A 24,303-nucleotide genomic window follows, 5' to 3' on the forward strand; every position below is an offset into this window, starting at 1 on the left:
ATAGTCAAACAATTATTTGATTCAAATAATTTTTTTTAGTTATTCTATTATTATTTTTTTTATTATTATTATTATTTGAGCCAATTAAATGGTATTTGTTTCAAATACAGAAATTATTGACTCAAATAAAAATTTTGTTCAAGTAAATATTTATTTGATAATAGTCAAGTAACTGATTATTTGAATTTTTTTTTTCAGTACCGAGTTTCAATTAATAACCGTAATTAGTAAAAAAAAAAAAAAAAAATATGTGCCCTTATGAAAATTCCTTATAAGAAAATAATGTTAAAGCTGAAATGTTTTCAGTATAATGTTTTTTTGTATAATATTTTCGCGATTATAGGTAATTTTTTAATAAGAAATTAATTATAAAATTTTTTTTCTCAAATAATTATAAAAATATAATTATCAGAAACTCTGTAATGAAATCATTACAATTTTATAATTATGAAAATGTAATTATAGAAAATAAAATTTTTCACATGCAAAAATTAAAATATTATAAAATTAAAATTATAAAAATTTAATTACAGAAATTAATTAATTTTGTATTTTACTGATAACTATATATATAGTTTTGTAATTTTGTATTTTACTGATAACTATATATATATAGATAACTGTATAGTTATCAGTAAAATACAAAATTAATTAATTTCTGTAATTAAATTTTTATAATTTTAATTTTATAATATTTTAATTTTTGCATGTGAAAAATTTTATTTTCTATAATTACATTTTCATAATTATAAAATTGTAATGATTTCATTACAGAGTCTCTGATAATTATATTTTTATAATTATTTAAGAAAAAAAATTTTATAATGAATTTCTTATAATAAATTACCTATAATCGTGAAAATATTATACAAAAAACATTATACTGAAAACATTTCAGCTTTAAAATTATTTTCTTATAAGAAATTTTCGTAAAGGTCAAATTATAATATTGGAAAAAAATGAGTAATTTTAAAATAAATTTATTATTAATAATAAAATAATAATAATTAAAAAGGGTTTCCCCCGACTTTAAATTTTCATTTGGAAAAATGAAAATGACTAATTATAGTTCATTTCGTAACAGTTGATGATCGTTTTAGTCAAATGGGCTGATTTTTCCCACCAAATGTCAAATTTGGAGGACGGCCAATCGGAAGGTTTGTACAATATACGCGTATGTACATACGTCCCATGGAGACGAGTGGCGTGAATTCCCACACATCAACAGGTCTGATCCCTGATGGTCTCAGAAGGGACCCCCCTCTCTTTTTCTCTCCGTCTCTTAAAAGTACAGGACTCTCCCTCTCCTGGAGGATATGTCCCCCACCCCATCACCACGAACACGATGAGTGCATCGGCATGCGGTCACCGAATTTGAAAACGTCAAACAGTCACCCTTCAAGCTTTGCTCAGATATCCTCTACCTTCTCTTGAGGGGTTAACAATTTTTTGCAAATATTTTCCAATTTGATAAAGAAAATAATAACAAAAAAAAAATAATAATTTTTTTTTGCTAACAGTGTTAAATTTACAAGGAGATTTTTTAAATTGTGAAAAAAAAAATTGTGATTGTGATTTTAGTTTTGACAATAAGTTTTTTATTGTCATTAACGAAAATTTAAAAAGAACAGTGTCGTGCCTCATCGAACATTATTGTCGATGAAGTGTACGAAATTAAAGTGAATGTTACAATAATAAAAATAAATCCTGTGTTTGTGTGTGTGTTAATTTTTCCTCTAAATGGTGGATTACTTCAAGTACAAAATGTCTGCAAGTGACGAGGAATTTGAACAACAATCACAATCGGGAATGTCTAAGGCAGAATTAAGAAGGGTACGAAGAATTTTTGATATAAAAATTTTTTTTAATATTAACAAAAAAAAATATTGCCTATACTTTTAATTTTAACTATAGAATGCTAATTACAAAAATTGTTTAGTTTTTGTAAAAAAAAGGTATTAAATAAAAATTAGGTACGATTTTTTTTTGCAATATACCGTAATACAAAAAAAAACCTGAGTTGCAAAGGAATTATATTCTTAATGGATCGAATAAGAGAAAAGAAATAAAACGTAATTTGTAAAGACGTAATTTAAAAACGAGAGTGTAAGCAAATTTGTAGTCACGTGTGTATGTATTCACACGTGACTTTCTTCACTCGAGCAAAACACGCGGTATCAAGTTCAAGCTGCAGTATAAATGAAACTAAATTACATTAGCATTGTAGTAAAATGACTTCTCAATTAATTTCTTATATTAACTAAAACGAATTATTTATAATTATTTACAAATGACTCACCATTATTTGTTGACAAAGGACAATCTGTAACATAAAAATTTGAGCAATCAGTATCAAAATTCTAAAATAAGATCAAAAAATAAATATTATATAATTTTTCCCTTTTTTTTATTTTAATGTTATTTAATCATTATCAGGCTACATTTTGCTATCTCACTTAACCAGGTTTTACTGCACTAGAAAACAAAACAAAAACACAATTTTTCATATACAGTCCAACCTCGATAATTGAGAATCCAAGGGACCTGAAAATTCCTCTCACTTATAGAGGTTTCTTAGGCAAGTCTCAGTTACGAAGGTTCGACTGTAATTAACTAAGCTTACTGAAATTTTTTTTCATTATAAATAACAAAAAAATGTTTCATTTCTGTTTAGAGCAACAAGCCAATTATGGAAAAAAGAAGACGTGCCCGAATTAATCAATGTTTGGATGAATTAAAGAGTCTCATTCTTGAAGCAATGAAAAAAGACGTAAGTTAAAAATATATGAAATTTTTAATTTAAAATTTAGAATAATAATAAAATCGGCGGAAACAATTGATCAAAAATTGATTTAGGGAAAAAATAATCAATTTCTCAGATCAAAGGGGAAATTAAAATTTTTATGCCTATAATATTTTAATCGTATATATTATATATTTCATCGGGTTATCAAGAGTATACCCCCTCCCTATAGGGGGGGTCTCTCATCCTGTTTAATGGCATTTGTTTTTAGTTTCGGGGGAAGAGGGGGGGGGGGGTTTGGGCCAGGTTTTGTTTTAGTGTTTTAGATGCCTTGGCGTGGGAACGATCCGAATGAGGCCCGTTCATCGTATATATATATATACACATACACACACTCAAATACTTTTTACGAAATACTGTCCCACGCGAGTATACAATGGCACACTCGACCCGATGAAAAAAAAGGGTGCTAAAGAAATTTCAGGAGCATCCGATTTAAAGTCTTTTGTCAACTTTCTATTTCTTGACACAAATATTGATTCATATATTTTGAAATCAATTGATTTCCGGTACTATAAGATAAAAATTTACTTATTGCAATATTTTTTTTTATAACTAATTACTATATTACAAAGAAAGAAATAATAATATTAAAATATATAACAAATATAAAATAATTATAATAACTTTTAAAACGTTAGTTTCAATTTATAAAAATTTAAAAAAAAGTTAACGCATCTTTTTTCAAAAATATTCCCAGCGTCCGGTCAATTTTGCGAGATCCTGTATCGACATGTAACACTATCCAGGCAAGATTGATTTCTCAGACAGGCATAACGAGACAAGCGCGGCTCTCATAATTTGCTTTTTCATTCAGCATATACATATATATATATTTATAGGGTCGAGGGTATTAAAAAAATACTCTTTCACAATTTAGCGATGGCGATTTTACTAATCATTCTTTCAAAGAAAGCGTCGATTAAAATATAATTTTTGAAAATTATATTATTATTCTTTCAAAATAAAAAATAAATAGAACAACCGAAAAAGAAAATAAATTTCTTGTTATTTTCTCATGCTTATGAGATGGTCCGAGGTATAGAAACTTGTCAGTCTGTAAAAGTTTTTGTCACTCCTCTTTTTGTCACATTTTCGATTCTAACCGCACGAGAAAAAGAAAAGAGTCACTTCATAGTTCAAAATTTGTATAAATGGAGAGCTGAGAAGATTCCATAGCCTTCTTGGATGGACCACTTAAATTATTCGACTCCATTTTCAGATGACTTCCGCGACCTGCTGAGTTTCGTTGTCCATCTTTGCTTCTTTTTTTTACTTCTCTCTGTATACCATTATTTTCTCACCCTTGCCGGATCTCTCTCTCTCTCTCCCTCACTCTCAATCTTGAAAACGCCTCCCACATTCGTGGGAACTGGGAGCCTCAAAATAATTATTAAAAACTCATCTCAGATTACAGCCTCTTTTGTTGACCGTATCATCTTTAAAGATCCTCTCTTCGGATGCTGTGTGCGATCGACACAGAGGGATGGACCGCCTTTTATTCCCCCCCTGAGTTTCCAATAGCAGGTGCCTTGTGTATTCGATCTCCTTCGGAAAAAGGGTGTCGAGCAACCTTTTTTTTTTTTATTATTGTCCTAGGCGTGAGATATTATGAATGATCTGATCATGGGGTTTTTCTAAATTAAGTAATTACTCCTCGTTAATTATCAAGAAAAGATAAATCAATTTGAAAATTTTTTTTTCTCCTCTTTAAAGGTGAAAAATGTTATGATTTTGAAATCTCACTGAAAAAATATCAAGTTTTAGAAATTGTAGAATTATTATATTCTAAAAAAAAGTTTTATTAACTTTTTAATAAACAATTTCTTTTGTTTTTGATTCAATTTCACAAAACGAAACAAAAAAAAAAAAAGAAAGTTTTGAAAGAAAAGTCGATATATAGATTACTGACAATATCACGTCTTGAATGGGATTCCCACGGAAAAGCAACTCTTTTATGATAAAAAGCTATATATATATATGTAACCGAGCCATGCGTCGACTCCCACGCTTCATTGTCAAGGTAGCTGTGAGTTTAACACACACACACGAGCATAAAAATGCGAATGCTAAGCTCTTGGAGGATACAAATCTCGAGAATAGTTTGGACACAATGGGATCTTGGGATGCTGAATCACTATTGAGAGTTATTGGTGGTTAAAGGGCTATAAGGGTTTCTTTTTTTTTTTTTTCGGAATCCCACCTGAATTTTTCAAAACAGACCAGTTTTTCTCCGAGAATACGAAAAACGGATTCTAAAACATCATGGGTCCGATACACATATAACGGGTTTCCAATTCCCACGCGACGAAACTTTATTTCAATTAGGTCGAGCGGTTCCTTTCAAATTCGATTTCTTTTCTATTCTCATATTCTTGCGTCATATATAGTAGGCATGTCAAATTTGAAATTTACACAAATTTCAATATATTCCATTAATTTTGAAATGATTTCCTGGAAAATATTTCCGATTATATTATGTAAATGTAATTTAATTGCAAATTTTGTTTTTTTAATGCTCAAGGTAGTATCTAATAGTAATAAATTTTTTTAAGTTTTTATTTCAAATATTTTTGAAATGTTTGGCAAAATTTAAAAATTTATTCTTTTTGTCGTTCACCTGTTCAACCACCTTGTATACATTGTATGAAGTGACCTCTGGAGTAGGTAAACGGTAAACTAACTTTCGTTATCATCGGTGGGTAACCAAACCGTTGGTAACTGTACCGACCAAAGGTAACAAGATCTCTTACCTTGCGAATCTAGTTTAGTTTCCAACCCACATTATTTCAAAAATTCAAAAATATTTACTTTTTACAAATATCTTAATCGATTATTAATTTAGTTTTCGAAACAAAAAAAAAGCATCACCCTTTCTCGAATTTAAAATAACAATTAATAAAATTATAAATATAATATTTAACATTGTTTTAAATGATTAATTTTCTTTTTTTTTTGTTTTACAGCCAACAAGACACTCAAAATTGGAGAAGGCTGACATTTTGGAAATGACAGTGAAACATTTGCAAACAGTTCAACGTCAACAATTAAGCACAGCTGTTGCCACTGATCCAGCAGTTCTCACAAAATTTCGTACAGGATTTTCCGAGTGTGCAACCGAGGTGTCACGATACGTGAGTCATTTGGAGAACGTCGAGCCAGCCGTCAAGCAACGTCTCGTCTCACATCTCAACAACTGTGTTAGCCACCTTCAACAAGTTGCTCCATTCTACAGTCATTACGTGCCATACATGCCAGAACGACTCTATCCCGAAGTTAAAGTTGGTTTTCAAACTGACTTTCAGAATGGTGACGAAAATAACAATGGCAGCGCAAGAATTCAAATTCCAAGTGGCGTTCAACTAATTCCAAGTCGTCTACCAACTGGTGAATTAGCTCTCTTGGTACCACAATCAGCAGGGATATCAGCAAATTTTCCCTTCTTTCCACCAGCGCCCGAAAGTGCTGCACGAATTGGTCCATCGTCAGCATTCACTGCTGTTCAAAGATCACACAGTCCACTATTGAGTCCATCGACATCAACATCAAGTTATGACGAGAGTCATAATTCCGAACAATATCCACACGCACAATCACCACACAATCATCATAATCATCAATTTAAAATACCCGAACAAAGTCCAGTATCTTCCAATAAAAGTTTCTCATCGCCGGAAACACAAAAACCACAAATTAGTTCAACGAGTGATCGAAAATCACCACCATCAACAATGAATATTTTTGTCGAACCCAAGAGCAATGACAATAATTGTTCCGCAACGCCCGCACGGGTCATCGGCTCCGAGTCATTCACACCGTCGAGTCATTCAACAGGTGAACTCATTAATGGGACGCAGCAAATTTTGAGGCAACCCTTGTCAGTTATTACCGAGAAAACATGTAATCGACCATCGCTCATGAAAAGGGAGAATTTAAAGCGACATCATTCCGATGGCCTTTTATCAATATCAGAAAAGAAATTAAGATTACAAGAGCCATCGAGTTCAGCGGCGGCTTCAACAAGTGCCACAAGTTTTCGACTTGATTCCAATGAACATACAACATCAGCTGAAGATCTATCGGGAAGAAATAATTTCGCGAGGGATCCAAGAAATACACGACATTTTGCTGGACCATCAAATGGTGATATGTGGAGACCATGGTGATCAAAGAATACAATTACGAATTTAATTTATAATATTTTTAAAAAGATCTATTTTTTTCCATTATAAAATATTTTCTTAATTTAACATCTTTAATTTTATAATGTAAACCTTTATTTTAAAATTGTTTTTAAAAAATTGTTTTTGTTAATTTTCTTTACAATCATTTTCCGAGTTATTTTTTCATTTAATGAAAGAGAAATCCTGAAGATTATTGAAAATATATTTGAAATACTTGTAATTAAAAAGTTATTTTATTTTCTTTCGTACAAAGGGAAATAGATTTTACAATATAGATTGTATTAGAAAAATATTTTCTTATTTAAACAAAGATTTATTCAATTTAAATAAATATTTAGTAAAAAAAATGCAATGGTAAATGTTACTGAACTGATTGTACTGATTATAATTTATATTATAAATGCAATTAAATGTATTTTATAAATAACAATCTATATTGTAAATTCCACCATACAGATTGTAATAATTCGAATCTATATTGTAAATTCTACCATACTGATTGTATTAATTCTAATCTATACTGTAAATTTTACCAAACGGATTGTATTAATTACAATGTATATTGTAAATTCTACCGTACCGATTGTATCAATTATAATCTGTATTGTAAATTCTACCATACGGAGTGTAATAATTAGAATCTGAATTGTAAATTTTACCATACTGATTGTATTAATTCTAATCTACACTGTAAATTTTACCATATGGATTGTATTAATTACAACCTATATTGTAAATTCCACCATACGGATTATATTAATTCTAATCTATACTGTAAATTTTACCAAACGGATTATATTAATTACAATGCATATTGTAAATTCTACCGTACGGATTGTATCAATTACAATCTGTATTGTAAATTCTACCATACGGAGTGTAACAATTAGAATCTATATTGTAAATTTTACCATACTGATTGTATTAATTCTAATCTACACTGTAAATTTTACCATATGGATTGTATTAATTACAACCTATATTGTAAATTCCACCATACGGATTATATTAATTCTAATCTATACTGTAAATTTTACCAAACGGATTATATTAATTACAATGCATATTGTAAATTCTACCGTACGGATTGTATCAATTACAATCTGTATTGTAAATTCTACCATACGGAGTGTAACAATTAGAATCTATATTGTAAATTTTACCATACTGCTTGTATTAATTCTAATCTACACTGTAAATTCTACCATATGGATTGTATTAATTACAACCTATATTGTAAATTCCACCATACGGATTGTTTTAATTCGAATCTATACTGTAAATTCTGCCATATGGAGTGTCTTAATTACTATCTATATTGTAAATTCCACTATACGGATTATATTAAATCGAATCTATATTGTAAATTCTACCAGACGAATTGTATCAACTACAATCAATACTACTAAATAGATTCTATTAATCACCGTCTATATTGTTAATAAAACAATAAATTTTTTCTCAATGTTTCAACTAATTGTCAATTTTAAATGATAAAAAATCTGTACCAATATACTTAATGGATACAAATATCAAAAGTCTCTTTTACAATTGTGAATAATTTTGTTTGCTCAATTGAAATTTTCGTTTTTAAATTAATATTAAAAATAAATTGTTAAAGTGCCTTTAATTAAAAATAACCGATAATTTCTTATGCGGAAAATGTACATGTCTCTTTACCTAAATTAGATTATAAAATATTTGTAAGGCAAAAAAAAAAATGTAGGGATTGCTTTAATATTTAAGAGTTCAGTGTGATATTTTTTCTATACATTTACGTTTTTTTCCAATATTATATTTTTTATAATAGTTTTTCTTCTGATATTCTACGATTTATTTTCCCAAAGTGTAAAAAAAACATCTCAACGAGATAATCCTTGTAAATAACACTTGTAAATAGAAATACATTTGCGTACCTTAATTTAAAGTTTTACTTTAAAAACAAAAAAAAACTAGTGAGGTCAGTATTGTCAAACAGTTTTACAAGTTTGTGATAAACAATGTATTAAATTAAAAATACATGAATTCAGTTTCTTAAAAAACAAATAAAAATTGTCCTTATTTTCATTCACCATTTTTAAAATAAGAGCAAATATTTTTTTTTCAAATTTTTCTTAAACTAAAAACTTAAAATTTTTTTTTTTAGAGAAACTATTATTTACACAACTTTTTCAAAAGATTTTGTTTAAAGCTTATTTAAAATTAATTAACTCTTAAATTACTGATAAAATTAACGCAGCTAATTAATAACTAATTAATCGCTCAATTAATTGAACTAATTATTATTTGTGTGTAATTAAAAAAATAAATTGAGATTATTTTTTTTTTTTAATATATTAAAAATAAGAGAAAAACAATTTTTCATATTGATCAAGTAAAAAGAGTTCATTTTAATCCTGATGTTGCAGCGGCGAAGAGAAAAGTAAGAGCATCGTACGGTGAGATGTTTTATCCTTTTAAGAGGCATTTAACGCGCCCGAGTTCATAAGCTGGAGATAGCTCTCCTCGTTTTTGCCGATAATAAAGGAATAAAAAAGTGAGGACGAAGAGAGTGAGCAATTCAACCACCTGTTAGAACCACAAAACCACCGTCGTGCTCATCGACCGAGCACGAGAACTGATTTATCGACTGAGTTTCACTCCTACTACCCACTTTAGTAAATTTCAAATTTTCTTACATACAAATCGAATAATACACACACACACAAGCGAAAATTTTTTCTTTTTTATCTATTTAAAAAAATCAATAGATTATTTTAGAAACATAATTTGAAGGAAATTTTTAAGGAAAAATAATAAATTTATAAATTTTTGGTAAATAAAAAAAAAAGTATGGAAAATAAAGTTAAAAAAAAATAGTAAAGAAAAATTCAAACAAATAAAATTAGTTTAACAATTATGTTTCGAAAATTATATTAAAATTTTTACAATTTGGTAAATAAAATAAATTTGGTAAAGTTAATAAAAAGGAACAAATTCTCTAAAAAGAAAAAAAAATCGAAACGCTATCTAATGGAATTGGTTCGAACTTGTTCGAATCGTAACTTTGGGATTTTGCTCAGAGATGGAGACTCTAATTCACAGGACATAAATAAGGACCTCCACGCCGGGAATAAGATTCACGCGCGTGTTTTATTTTACTATATAACTACAATCAACTATTATCTTATAAAATAACAAAAAAAAAAAAAGAAGAAAAAAATACATTTATTTACAGGACGCTAATGAAGTTGATATTTTCTTTGATTCGAATTATTGCATATATAATTGAAGTCTCATTGGGTAGTCGAATCATTAACCGGTTTTCACTAACAGTGTATGGTATATATATATGTGTATATAGTTTCGAAATCGAAATGGCGAAAGGATGCAGTAAATCAAAAATATATATATAGAAGCCTGGAGTTATAAAGAATAACTTTAAGTAAAGCATTTGTCACGAAAGTGTATTAGAATTGGATAATTATAAAATTATGCCTCGGGGATTCCGTAAGCGGAACGGCAAAAGAAATGATGATGCGATTTGTCTGGGTGATATTTTTTTTTACGAATTTTCAACAAATATTTCAACTTCAGCTTCCGTTTCTTATTTATTTATTTTGAATATGTAAATCCAATTATTATTAAAATGGCATGTATTTCATTTATGAATTTGAATCCTTTAATATATATGATCGTTGCACACATTATATTTTATATGCAGCAGTAATGTTAACTTGTTTATATATTTAATATTTAATAAACTAAAAGCGGTATATATATATTTTATAAACGATGCGAAAGAAAATACTTTCTTGCGAGTGTGAATTATGTTTTATCAAAAATTCGAATAAATAAAAATTCTATTACATTTTAAGAATTTTTATACGTCAAATTATATCAAAATGGAAATTAGATAAAAGAAAAATTAGTTTTACCTAATTTAAAGTTACAAATAACCAAAACGGGAGAAAAGAAAGAAAGTTTCGAACAGCTTTTTTTTGGAGATATTGAAATTTTTTGTGTTTAAAAATAATGCAACTGAAATGAATAAACAATAGATCGTATTTTGAATTTAAAAGACTGATTCAAAGCGGCGCCTCCAAGACACCTGAGAGGTGCGAGATAAAATCGAGATAGAAATCTTTTGCGTTACTCCCCTTTTCGATAGAAGTGCATTATAGCTTCACAGCAGGAATACTCTCCCCCTCTTTCTCTCTCCCTCTCTCTCTCTCGTCGCAAGCGAAACCCTTCGTATAGTATCTAAAGGTATATAAATAATTACACTGGATGGTAGCAATTACTATAAGTTATGGCGGAGCCGGCACAATTTGCAATGTCAAGACATAAACACTGCTACCGCTTACATTTGAATATATTAAAGTGTTGGTGAGCTCTGATTGGCCAATGGATAGTGAGGGCACCTATACGATCTCTGCCACAAGATTTTTATTGAGGAAACTATCCTCAACACAAGTTTATACAAGAATTCACAAAGTCCTGATTAAATAAACCGATGTTTGTTTATATATATATATATATATATATATAGCAAAATCGCTACAGAAATCATTCCCGGAATTGATTCACGATTTTAAATTGATTCATTTTGACTGAGATTTATGAGTTTTTCTATATATATATATATGTACGATAACAGGACGAATAAGATTTCTATTGTCATATGACAATCTCTCTTTGTAATATAGTGAGTGCTTTTATATGGCCCAAGTAATTTCAGATCTTTGCACCTGATTTGGTAAAATTGAAATTGGAAATGAATCACGAAAGGGCGAAAAGAGAAGTTGGACGGAAATTTAAGGCCTTTGAATTTTTTAACGATAGGTTATTGACATTCTTTCTTTGCCGAAGGGTCCAACGACATTTGTCCAATTAAACGACATCGAATCTATATAAGCGTTCCATTCGATATGCGATTTATAAGCATATCAAAATTGACAAGCGAAACATAAGATAATTAACTGAATTATATAATTAAATAGAATAATAATAATAATAATAATAATAATTTATAATGAAATACAATTAAAATCCTACGTGTGAATAAGTTATTTTTTCCTTTTGTTTTAAGTGTCATTTTTTTTGTCAATTTATAAAAAATTAAAAGGTGAAAATTTATTATAAATATATCGCGTGTATAACTTTAATGAAAATACTAAAAGAGCAATATCACTTTTAGTCATTATTTTCGTGGCAATTTCGAACGAACGTATATATATATATATAATCTGATACCACGTTCATTCACACAATCATCAATACTCGGACGATAACTCAATTGATGATGAATTTTTTGTTGTTGAAAAATTGACGGAAAAATATGAAAAATTAAGACAAAAGGACAAATTTTATATTACATTTATATTTAGATTTTATTTCTTATTAATTTTATTTTATTAATTTTGTTATTAATTAATTAAAAAATTAATAAGTAGTAAAATTTCACAGAAAATTAAAAGGCATTAAAATAAGCTGCAACGCTTATTATTTTAATCCATTTTGGTATTAAAATAAGCAAAATTGGATTAAAATAATAAGCGTTGCAGCTTATTTTAATGCCTTTTAATTTTCTGTGTTAATTTCAGAAAATGATTCCGGAGATCGATTAAATAACTTTTCCAAATTTCCAGATTCTATCAAACAAATGGATTGTTAAACCCTAAAAATTTTCATAGTTTATTCCCTCTATTTCTATACTAATAAAGTTTCTATTTTTCTACTTCTATATACATATACTACCACTTTTAACTTTTTACTGTCTTTTCTTATTCCTGATTTTATAATTCCTAATTCTAATTTTTTCTTTTAGTTTTTACTTCCTAACTCAAATATCTGTGAAAATTATAAAAAAAGGAAGAAGAAAATGTAATATAAGGAATTGCACTTAGGAAATAGGAAGTGTATTGAAATCACAGAAAATTCAAAGGCATTAAAATAAGCTGCAACGCTTATTATTTTAATCCAATTTTGCTTATTTTAATCCATTTTGGTATTAAAATAAGCAAAATTGGATTAAAATAAGAAGCGTTGCAGCTTATTTTAATGCCTTTTAATTTTCTGTGATTCTATTTTGAAATAGAAAGTGATAAATATGAAGCAAGTTAAGAATCGACTAAATAAAATGCAAAAAAATTTTGGAAATTAGGAATAATAAAAAGTATACAATAATTGTAAAAGATATAAGAAATGGAATTAGGAAAAATGAAGCAAAGATTAAAAAACAGGAACCAGAGGTTTTAGAAATAGAAAGTACCTAAACGTGAACATCGTAAAATAACGCAAGATAACTGATACTGTAAGATGAATTTTTTTTTTTTTGATGCTCGTAAACAATAGCAACTTTGCAAAAATCTAATTCGACACGATAGACAAAATTCATGTAAAGGACCAAGAGAGTTGTTCGACCAATGGGCGTGGACAAACGAGCGGAAAAATGGCGGGGTTTGGAAATGAGATTTGCTGGTAAACCGACAATTTATCGTAGGTATCTGTGAGCACATCTCTTGACGTTCCTCTGACCAGAGATATAATTAATATATGCTCTCGTCACAGAGTGCTCGACCAATATTCCCCACGCGTACTTGCGAGTACACATACACAAATAGAGGGAGAGACGCAACATATATATATATATATAGTCAACTGGTTTTCGGGAGTGGAATTCTACACATACACGTACAAACGATACACGTGACCAGTCGCTGATTAAGTTTGAATGACTGACGCCGCAAAAACACATTAAAACTTGAATGAGTACAGATGAAAATTTGGTTGCTGGGAATCAAGAGACCGCAAAGCAAATGGTCTGGTAGCCGCACACGTTTCGACTCCCCTTTCTTTCACTCTCTCCCTCTCTCTCTCTCTCTCTCTCTCTGATGATCGGATGCCCATCAAAATATTGCAACACGAAAAACATTCTTCTATTGACTAAGCGACTAGATATCGGCACTGACACACCGGACCAACCGCAACAGAAATATCATGTAATCAACGTTTTAAGGTCTTTCAACTCAATTTCTGCGTCGATATTCCCAACGCGACACCCCCAAGGCAAATAGTTTAATTGCACACACACACACACAAGAAGTTGAGCAAACGACAGCAAATGAAATTATCGTTGAAATTTATCTTTTAATGGTAGTACTTAAATCCTGACTGACGGAAATTGATGAAGGAGCAAGTTCCAAGCTTGTAATTCTATAATTGCCACACTATACATATATACATATAAAATGAAAGGATTTCAATTTTTCAAGGTCAAATTTTTCTCCATTACAATCACATAAATTCTTGAACTTAATTTAATAATTCATTTTTCATTTCTCAAGAATTTAATTTAGAAAAATGAACCATTTTTTCGAAAATAAATTATTTAAATATTGAAATGTTTACAAGAATATATACTGTTTATAGAAAGAAGTGAAACATAATTGAGGGAAAAGGGTATATATATATAGAGAGAGAGAGGGAGAAAATGTAAGGAGGGAAAGAGAAACAAGAGAGAAAGAAGGGAGGCAGCAGACTGGTCTGAGAGGTTGTGGAAAGTTGGCAGGAGGGCGAGGATGTTTTATTAAGTGTGTCGCGCTCGAAAAAAGCGCCAGGCAATTTTCAGATGCTACAGAGACTGCTGATAACGCGCGACACCGCATTTGAAACAGTCAGGTACTTTTTTCAACCATTATTTCTCCACTCTACGGGAAAACGGACTTTGCTTATACTGTTGCACGCTTCTATATATACACACATACATATATGCATTTATTTATATTAATTTTACTATTATGTAGACAAATGACGAACTTCATTTTTACAAATTTAAGAGTTAAAAAACAAAAATGTTATGATTACTACAGATTTACCCCATTTTTCAGTGATAAAACAAACTAATCTGTCTGACCATATACGAATGCTACTACTACTACTATACTTTTACCATACTATTAGATTGAAACACAACATTATTGACCAATCGACAATGTCTCATCAAATATTGATTTTACTACTTATTTTGAGGTGACTAAATAAAAATTTATAATTAATGAAATTAATTACAAATAAAATTTTATAATTAATGAAATTAATTCCAAATAAAATTTTATAATTAATGAAATTAATAATGTTAAACGTTAATATTGTCTGATCAAATATCGACTGTACTTCTTATTTTGAGATGACAAATTAACAAATAAAATTACTAGATTTAATAATATTAGATATATTATGTCTGATGAAGCATCGATTTTACTACTTATTGCAAGATGACGAATTAACAAAGAAAATTACGATATTAAATGTTAATAGCATTTATGTCTGACCAAATATCGATTTTGCTACTTATTGCGAAATAACAATTTCGAGTTGGAAAATTTACAATAAAAAAAAACTTTTATAAATAAAAATAGAAATAAAATTACTACACTAGCAATTAGATGTAAATATTATTAAAATATTAGATATTAAATATTAATTGTATTTTATTTTTTTCTATTGTAATTAAAATGTATTTTTATTCCCGTTTTATAATAGCATTTAAGTTTTTTTTGTATTTTTAATAATATATTATAGAAAAATTATTTATTAACATTTCTAAAGATAAATTCCGTCTGACTAAAATGATTTGTTCTACTAAAATCCCGTAAAAATGATTTGCAAGTGCTTTTTTCAGTAGTGTGAACCAATGTTTGGTCAGACATATAATTTCCATGAAATACCTATTATAAGTAGAAAACAATTTTTAACACCTGTCTGACTAATAACGATTTATACTACTGAAAGAAAAGAGTTTTTCCATCACTAATCGAACTCAAGTAGAACAAGACATTTAAGTCAGACTTATCGTACCTTTGGTGATGCAATACTACAATAAAAATTCAACAAAAAAAATGTTTATGAAAACTCTTTTAAAAAAGTGAAAATTATATTATTATTATTATTATTATCGAAAAAAGAATAGTATCGTTCGAAAGCCTGTTTATTTAGCTACAATTTGCCCCACTAATGGGGCAAGGATAGTTATCAAAATTCTTTTTACGAAAAATAATAAAAAAAAAGACTTTATATTTTTTAATTTCATTGGATAAAGGTACCTCAAAACACTAAAGTACTACCAAAAAAATTTTTTAGACATAAATAAATATTTAAAACAGTTAATATCTGAAAGAGTGTTTTAAACAGTACTGAGACATTTTAGAAAAAAACAGGATTTTCACAAATAAACACGTAGCTTCCACAAATGATATCGCATCAAGATCAAATTTTTCTTGACGTCTTTTGGTATTAAAACAAGTATATATGATGAATGGTGCCCTCTTTTTGAACAAGCCGTGTAGGCAATAGAGCCACTAACTATCCTTGCCCCATCCTCCCCTATATATAATAGTTTATATAATAATATATAATATATATTTAATTATATTTAATATATTATATAATAATCGTAAAAGACTAGATATTTTATTATTTACAAATTAAAAAAAATTATTAAGATTAAGTAATAGATTTAAGGGAGATAATATTAAAATTGGCGGCAAATTCAAAATTCATTTCAATTATAAAATTAACAAAACTAAAAATATATAATTAATAAAATTTCCAAATAAATACACATATATATGTATGTATATATAAAAAGCCTTTCAAATATATTATTGTGTCTCGATAATAAAATAGAGTGAAATTATTTTCTGATAAAAAAAAAAAAAAAGAAAAATAAAATTTGCATGATCGTATTAACAAATCGGGGAGCAACGCCGATCATAAAAACGCAGAGGCCACTGGTAAAGAGGCGATCCGCGGCGTTGCTCCCCAACACTCCCTCTTTCGTTCCAAAATCCCCGTTTGAACCTTCCGTATTCGAGGCTCGAAGCCCCGACGCCAAATGAAAATGCCGAAGGACAATGGAAATACTAATGATTGATTGGATACGAAAAAGAATTATAATTGAAAAAAACTCGGGAGAGTGGCGAGCACAAAAAAAAGAACACGAACTATTGGGAATAATATATCAATACACATCGAACCCACGCATACGAATGCGGCGATCGAAATGGGGAAAAGGAGGTGGTGGTGGTGGTGGTGGTGGTGCAAGGGTACAAGGGACGGGAGGAAAAAAAAAAAAAAAAAAAAAGGTAGGGTGGCGATGGTAAAACGGGGGGTGGGAGGAGGGGAGGGAATGGGCTCGTATATGGGGCTCTCTCGCTTCGAAAGTGGGTGGCGTTCGGAAAGAGTAAAAAATATTACACCCTCACATACACATATATACATTGACGATGACTCGCGGGTGAAACAGGCACTGCCCGATGCCAATAACAGTACAAAAGAACGGTGCCTCTTCGTGTGCGAAAAAAAAAAAAACATATATAGGATACGTTTTCAATGCTTCACGATGACATTATAACTTTTCACATCCCCCATCGAACCAATAACTTTTCCCAAAGATTTTTCACCCAAAGACCAAATGCAAATGTCGACTTATCAAATTTACATATCATTTAAATTTTAACTTTCAATGTCAAGTTCAAGCATTTATGATACTTTATCACAAGTGTGATACTTTTATAATTATTTTTTTTCAAAAATATCAAAAATTTTTTTTTAGAAACTATTATTAATTGCATTGAATATTAATTTTATTAATTTAGTTTTTTTTTTTTATTAAATCGCACACATATGTTGTCTTGATTGTCATCTTTGTAAAATGCAATAAAATTGCTTAAAAATACTATTTTCGAATATTTACTTTGTACCTTGTTTCAACAAATGGGTTTGCTTAAAATTCACATATTTTACACACTTGGCTACGTATACGTATATACATATATATATGTATCAATCGAGTTGGATTTTTTTACGTATAGCATTCGCGTCATGGACAAAATGTGACTGCGAAATAAAAACAGAAATGTAACGTTGGTTCGAAAAAAAAAAAAAACGCCAGAGTGAGAGAGAGAGAGAAGAAAAAAATGTATTATAAAAGCACCCAGCAACGCGACAAAATTCAGAATACAAGAACGTATAGTGAAACAAGCTTGATTCGTCTCCATTACAATCACAATGAAATTATCAACACAAATCATGTCTGGAAATGTAAAATAGATATACATATAACGAAAATTTTTTTTAACCCCTTTTTATATTTCTATTAAATTGCCAGCAAGTTTCAACAAAAATTCTGATTAGAACGCCCACACATCATATATGAAAAAAAAAAAAAAAAATTCACAAAATATGTTCACATCATTCCCTATATATATATAGATATATGATTCGACATCATAGAAATATTAATTTTTTTTCCCGTCATATTTGAATATTTTTCTGAGCATATTTTTCTGCATATTTTTAGATATTCTACAGATAAAAATTTTAAACAAATAGAATATTTCTTCGTAGACGTTTTTATATAACTAAATTTTCAGGAATGTGATAACTTTTATTTACAAGAAAGAGAAAAAAAAAATGTAATGAAATAAAGAACGCATAGGGAAAAATGTCGGTGTGCTTATTCGTTGAGCGAATTTGCAACAACCCCGATCCGCATTATCGTATTAATAAAAGGAATTAGCGGAACAGTAAAGTGCTTTTAACACCCTCTGTCTATTCAGAAGTTCTCTAATATGACAAGCACACTACCTACGAATGTTTCGTTCATATATACAAACGTCCGCATTGGCGTTCTTGCATTCATTAAACGACGGTCACAATGTGGCTCCGCGGGTATTAATGGCAACGCGTCAAAATCAATTTTCATTTGGCGAATACTTATGTACGTTTCAATCCAATTTGCATCACACATTCCCTCCCCCTTTCCCCCTCCCAACCCTTTTTACCCATTTGACCCCTTCTCGCATTTCCCTGATCGTACACCACCACCACCACCCCCTCAACACCCTCCGAATATAACTCTCTCTCCCCCCCCCCTTTGTGTCCCACTCTTTTCGCTTTACGCTTCAAGTCTGTATCGGCGCATTTTACCGTAATTGGAAACTCAGGGATGTTTTCCCAGTGACAAAAAGCGCGCAGGAACGACCTTCGTCACTTCATCAGCCAACATCATTTTTATTCGTTGAATGATCGACATTTGGCACGACTTTCAACGCGGAGTGCCACGCAAACGATAATCAACCAACCCTTTCCAATTTTTTTTTTTTTTTTTTTTTTTCTTTTGAAAACAGAAAAACATATATGTAATTGAAAAGAGTTTGAGTATTTTTAATTTAAAATGTATTTCATTTTCATCACACACAGCATCATTTGAAAATATGAACAAAAAATATTTCAAAAAACCAAAAAAAAAAGGAACTTGACGAAAGTAAATTAAACATTGGCTTTTAATTAAATTTCGTTTTCTTTCTGTGTGCAAAAAAAAAAAAATAGAGAAAATTCAATATTTGTTGCAAGTTTATTTTAAACAACAGATAATAATTTTCATTTCAAAAATATAATCTATTTTTTTACTATTTAATAAAAATTTCTCCTTCAATAATAATAATAATATAATTCATTTCAAGGGTTAATTGAATATAATTGAACTCGATATAATTATTAAAGAATTTGCATATATAAATTTTTTTTTCGATTTGCCGGATCAACATGAATCAATGGAAGAAGCACGGGGGGGAAAGAGAGAGAGAGAGAGAGAGAGTGAGAGGCTCGCATATTCTGATCATTAATCAGACTGGTGGACGACGTGAGTGAAAGGGTGCGACTAAATATGGATCGTGGAACAAATAGGGAGAGAGAAAGAGAGATATAAATATTTGGAATAAAAAGAAAAGGGAATGATAAAGAGGTGAAGGGGGTAAAATTATCAACTGAAGAAGCTTGCCTTCGCCCTAAGGACGTCAAGACGACGTAATGATGGTGTACGCATGTCGACAACCAGTAGGTACAGTTGGGATGGTGCAAAAGCGCGCGGCAAGTGGAGCCGTCGTCTCGCTCCTAGGTAATTAAAAATAATCTCCGCAGTGTTCCCTTCTTCATCTTCGCCAACCTCACTCCCCTCCCCCCCCACCCCTCTTGCCCCACCCACATTTCTTCAGATACCCACACAACACTGTCCCTTCTCACTCCTTTTTCGCGGCTCATTAAATCGACCATAAATTATGCATCGAAAATTACAGACGACCAGCCAACCAACCGAATATCAGACTCAGAATAATAAGCAATTTGTAATCAAGAAGCGTCGTACGGGTGTTAGTTAGTAAGAAATCCTATGGCAGTCCATGTCCCGTCTACACACCACGTAAAAAGAATTGCAAATTATGAATTAGCATTATATACGTTCAACAGCACACTCGGGGTCTTTTTCTTAATATCTCGCGAATCATTTACTCCTTTATCTTGTTTACTTTATCAACAACAAAATTTAATATTATCATTATTTCACTACAAAATAATAATAATAATAATAATAATACTTTCAAAAATTATTGAGACGAATAAATATCACCTAAAAATTATTTGTTCGAGCTAATAGTGTTTAAAAAAATTCATAAGGTGGAATATTAATTTTTTCTAAAAAATAAAATTTATTTTTTGTAATTCTAAACAATTTTTATCGAACAAAATTTTTTAAATAAATGCTTTTCTAATTTACCGAATATATTCATTTAATTTAAATAAAATTTCAATTTTACCCAATTGTTTTTTAATTGAATATTTTCTTATTCGAATATTCACTTGAGAGAATTTTTATTCAACTAAATTCACATTTAACAAATATTTCTATTCAAAGAATGTTTATACTGAAGAATTATTTATTTATTATTCTAACTTATGAATTTCTCAACCAATTTTTATTTCAACAAAAAATTTTCAAAATAAGGATAATTCTAATTCAATAGAATTTTTATTTAATTGAACTTTTATTTAATTAAAATTTTATTTCAAAAATATAATTTAACAGAATTGCTATTAAACCGAAATTTTATTCAATCGAATTTTCTTTAAATAAATTTTCTATTTAGACGAATTTCATTTAGCAGAAATCTAACTAAACAAAATTTGTATTTATCCGAAATTTTATTTAGTACAATGCTATTAAATAAAATTTTATTTAACTGAATTTTATTTAGTTGAATTTTATTCAGCCGAATTTTCTTTAAACCGAATTTCTATTTATATGGATTTTCATTTAGATGAATTCTATTTATACCGAATTTCAAATTAAAACATTTATTGAGCCAAATTTTTATTTGGCAGAATTATCATTTTCCTGAATTTAATTTACGGAAATAAACTATGATTTAGTTTAAATTTTATTTAACAGACTTACATTATCGGAATTTCTATTAAATCAAAATTTTATTTAACCGAATTTTCTTTAAATAGATTTTTTATATAAACGGACTTTCATTTAGCAGATTTTTAATTATGCAGGATTATATTTAACTAAATTTTTATTTAGCAAAATTATCATTTGACACAATTTTTAGTTAATCAAAATTTTATTTAACCAAATTTTCTTTAAACCGAATTTCTATTTACAAGGATTTTTATTTAGTAAAATTCTAAGTACATAAAATTTTTATTTAATCAAACTTTTATTTAACCAAATTTTTATTTCGCAGAATTTCCATTTTGATATAATTTTATTAATTTATTTCAAATAATTTCTTTGTAAACAATTTGAAATTATGCCTACAGTGAGAAAATTTAACAAAAAATTTTTCTGAAACACAAGACTTGAAAAGAAAAAAATAATGCATAAACCTTGTCACTATATATATATATATATAATTCTCTCTCATTTTAATTATAAAAACGATCTCGATTTATGAGCTAAGCCCTTGATGAGTTTCGCGACCTTAAGACGGACACCTAATTAAGTAGCTCCTTGCACTTTGAAATGAAATTATTTTAGCTTGCGATAAGAGGCGACTGCGAAGAGAAAAGTGGCAGTTGAAGAAGGATGAAAATATATATATATATACTATGCCCAAGAGTAGGAAAACCTACTTTTCTCCCTCTCTCTCTCTCTCTCATTCACTCAAAACTACAACCAAACTACTTTTCAGTTACCCCCGCGGCCCCATTGCGCCCTGGATTATAATTAAAACGTCGCACTGGTCACGGTATAATAAATTAATGTATAATTAACATAGCTAATTATAATACCGAGCTGAAAATTTTTCTCCTGTTGCGTAGCCTCGCATATGCAGAGGCAGTGCAGCAGAGCGGTAATTTATGATCGGACATGAAAAATTACCGTCTCGGGGGGGTTTAATCATCCTCGGACCCCTGGTACCCCTTCCGCTCTTCTCCCTTGGCCACCATCCCCCTCACATACTCTACACCCACCCGTCTTTCTTCCCTTTCTCTTTACCTCACTTCTTCCCTTATTATGCGCACAAGTACTTGCAACCACACACCGCCCATTTTTGCCAGACTTAATAACTTATTATAATTTTCGATGCCAATATTCAAACTATGAATACGAAAAATCACTTCTTAATTCAACTAAATTTTACAATATTCTTAAAAAAAAAATGTTTTTATATTTTTTGGCTATTAATTTAAATATTAATTAAATTTTTTTAATACAAATTTAAATTTTTTTTAGCCTTTTAATTAATGCTAATTCTTCTGCGCTAAGTTTTTAATATGAATATATAAACTTGTCGCTGATGATGAAGAGAATAATGAAGAAATAGAAAATGTGAGAAACTTTTTTTTTGCAAATAAATTTCGAACATTGTATATATACATATATATATGAAAAGGATCCATCTTTTTGCACGAAAGAAGTGTGAAATGCGTCTGGAGAGTTAACACGCGTTAATTCATTCTAGTTATTCCATTTTATTAACAATTAGGTACACGCGTTCGTGCGCCAACGTGAAATCTCATTATGGCGAAAACCCCATTGCGAGGGAGTAAATTGTATTTTATAACGAGTTTCTTCTTCTTTGCTGTCTTTTTTTTCGTTCTTTGTTTTGTTTCTTTTTATTTCTTTCTTTTTTTTTTTTTTTACTTTTTTTTCGTCGAGCTTTTCCTCGCACGTCGGGTCGAGCAACAGAGCCAGCAGCAACATTAATGCGAGTCGTAATAAATTAAAACTTTACGTGTTCATGGAATAATTCAGTTATGTAACCTACAGTCTATGTGTGTACGTTTATATTATATATATATATATGTATATGTTTTCAAGTATCATAGACTCTTCATCATCAAGTCGAGCTTTTACAGAAATTTGCCGCGTTTCGACTTTGTTTCTCCAACCCCCTCCCCCCCCCCCAGCTCTTCTTCTTCTTCAAGCTTCCGTATTTGCGTGCTCTTTTCATTTTACTCACAAATTCTCAACCGTCCTTAATGAACTTATTGGAAAACACCATCTCAACATACAACTTTGCAAAACTTGATAAAAGAACATTTCTATTAGTCATTTAATATTTTTTTAACGAATTTTATTTATTTTTAGAAAAATGATTTTTACTCTTTTTATGTTCATAAATATCGGGGTGTCCTACAAAAATCGTTAGTAAGAATTTTCATTTTCTATAATTTTACTAAATGTGACGCCCTCTGAAGAAAGGGACCTTAGAAGCAAACGAATTATAGGTTATGTTTATGATAATTTTCCCTTGATTAAAAGTTTCTTTTGATTTATAAAAAATAAAAATCAGTTTTTATTGAATATTTTGAATGTAATAATGACTTAAATATTAACAATTTGTATTGAAAATTGATTCTCTGTCACTTTGAAATTTTAAAACATAACCTATAATTTTTTGCTTCTAAGGTCCCTTCTTTTAGACCGCGTCACAAATATTTTTTTTTTTTTTGAACGAATTCCCATTTTTCGAATTAGAATTTAACAGAATTTTTTTTAAGTAAATTTTTACATAATAGAAGTTTTAGCTAAAGAATTTTTATTTGGAAAAAATTTTTATTTTACAAAATTTCTCTTTACACAAATTTTTTACTCAAATGAATTCTAATTCAACTGAATTTTAATTTAATTGAACTTTTATTTAATTAAAATTTTATTTCAAAAATATAATTTAACAGAATTGCTATTAAACCGAAATTTTATTTAACCGAATTTTCTTTAAATAAATTTTCTATTTAGACAAATTTCATTTAGCAGAAATCTAACTAAACAAAATTTGTATTTAACCGAAATTTTATTTAGTAGAATGCTATTAAATTAAATTTTATTTAAATGAATTTTATTTAGTAGAATTTTATTCAGCCGAATTTCTATTTATATGGATTTTCATTTAGCTGAATTCTAATTTAGCTGAATTCTAATTATACCGAATTTCAATTTAAAACATTTTTTGAGCCAAATTTTTATTTGGCAAAATTATCATT

General features: G+C 29.1%; 1 protein-coding gene across 1 annotated transcript; it reads left to right on the forward strand.

The window, feature by feature from the left end:
• Window positions 1–1,359: 1,359 nt before the first annotated feature.
• On the forward strand, window positions 1,360–9,012 carry LOC127288408 (protein deadpan-like). Its single transcript, XM_051315826.1, has 3 exons — window positions 1,360–1,833; window positions 2,675–2,770; window positions 5,770–9,012. Exons 1-3 carry the CDS (start codon window positions 1,741–1,743, stop codon window positions 6,967–6,969), a joined length of 1,389 nt encoding a protein of 462 aa, XP_051171783.1. The 5' UTR covers window positions 1,360–1,740; the 3' UTR covers window positions 6,970–9,012.
• The last annotated feature ends 15,291 nt before the right edge of the window (window positions 9,013–24,303 follow it).

Source organism: Leptopilina boulardi, unplaced genomic scaffold (assembly GCF_019393585.1).
Source record: "Leptopilina boulardi isolate dan_hultmark-lab unplaced genomic scaffold, ZJU_Lbou_2.1 LbouV2_386, whole genome shotgun sequence".
Lineage (NCBI taxonomy): Eukaryota > Metazoa > Arthropoda > Insecta > Hymenoptera > Figitidae > Leptopilina > Leptopilina boulardi.

Coding starts and splice junctions, on each gene's coding strand:
- LOC127288408 (XM_051315826.1), top strand. CDS start 1,741: ATGGTGGATTACTTCAAGTACAAAATGTCTGCAAGTGACGAGGAATTT. Junction 1,834..2,674: donor CTAAGGCAGAATTAAGAAGG/GTACGAAGAATT, acceptor ATTTCTGTTTAG/AGCAACAAGCCAATTATGGA. Junction 2,771..5,769: donor TTGAAGCAATGAAAAAAGAC/GTAAGTTAAAAA, acceptor TTTGTTTTACAG/CCAACAAGACACTCAAAATT.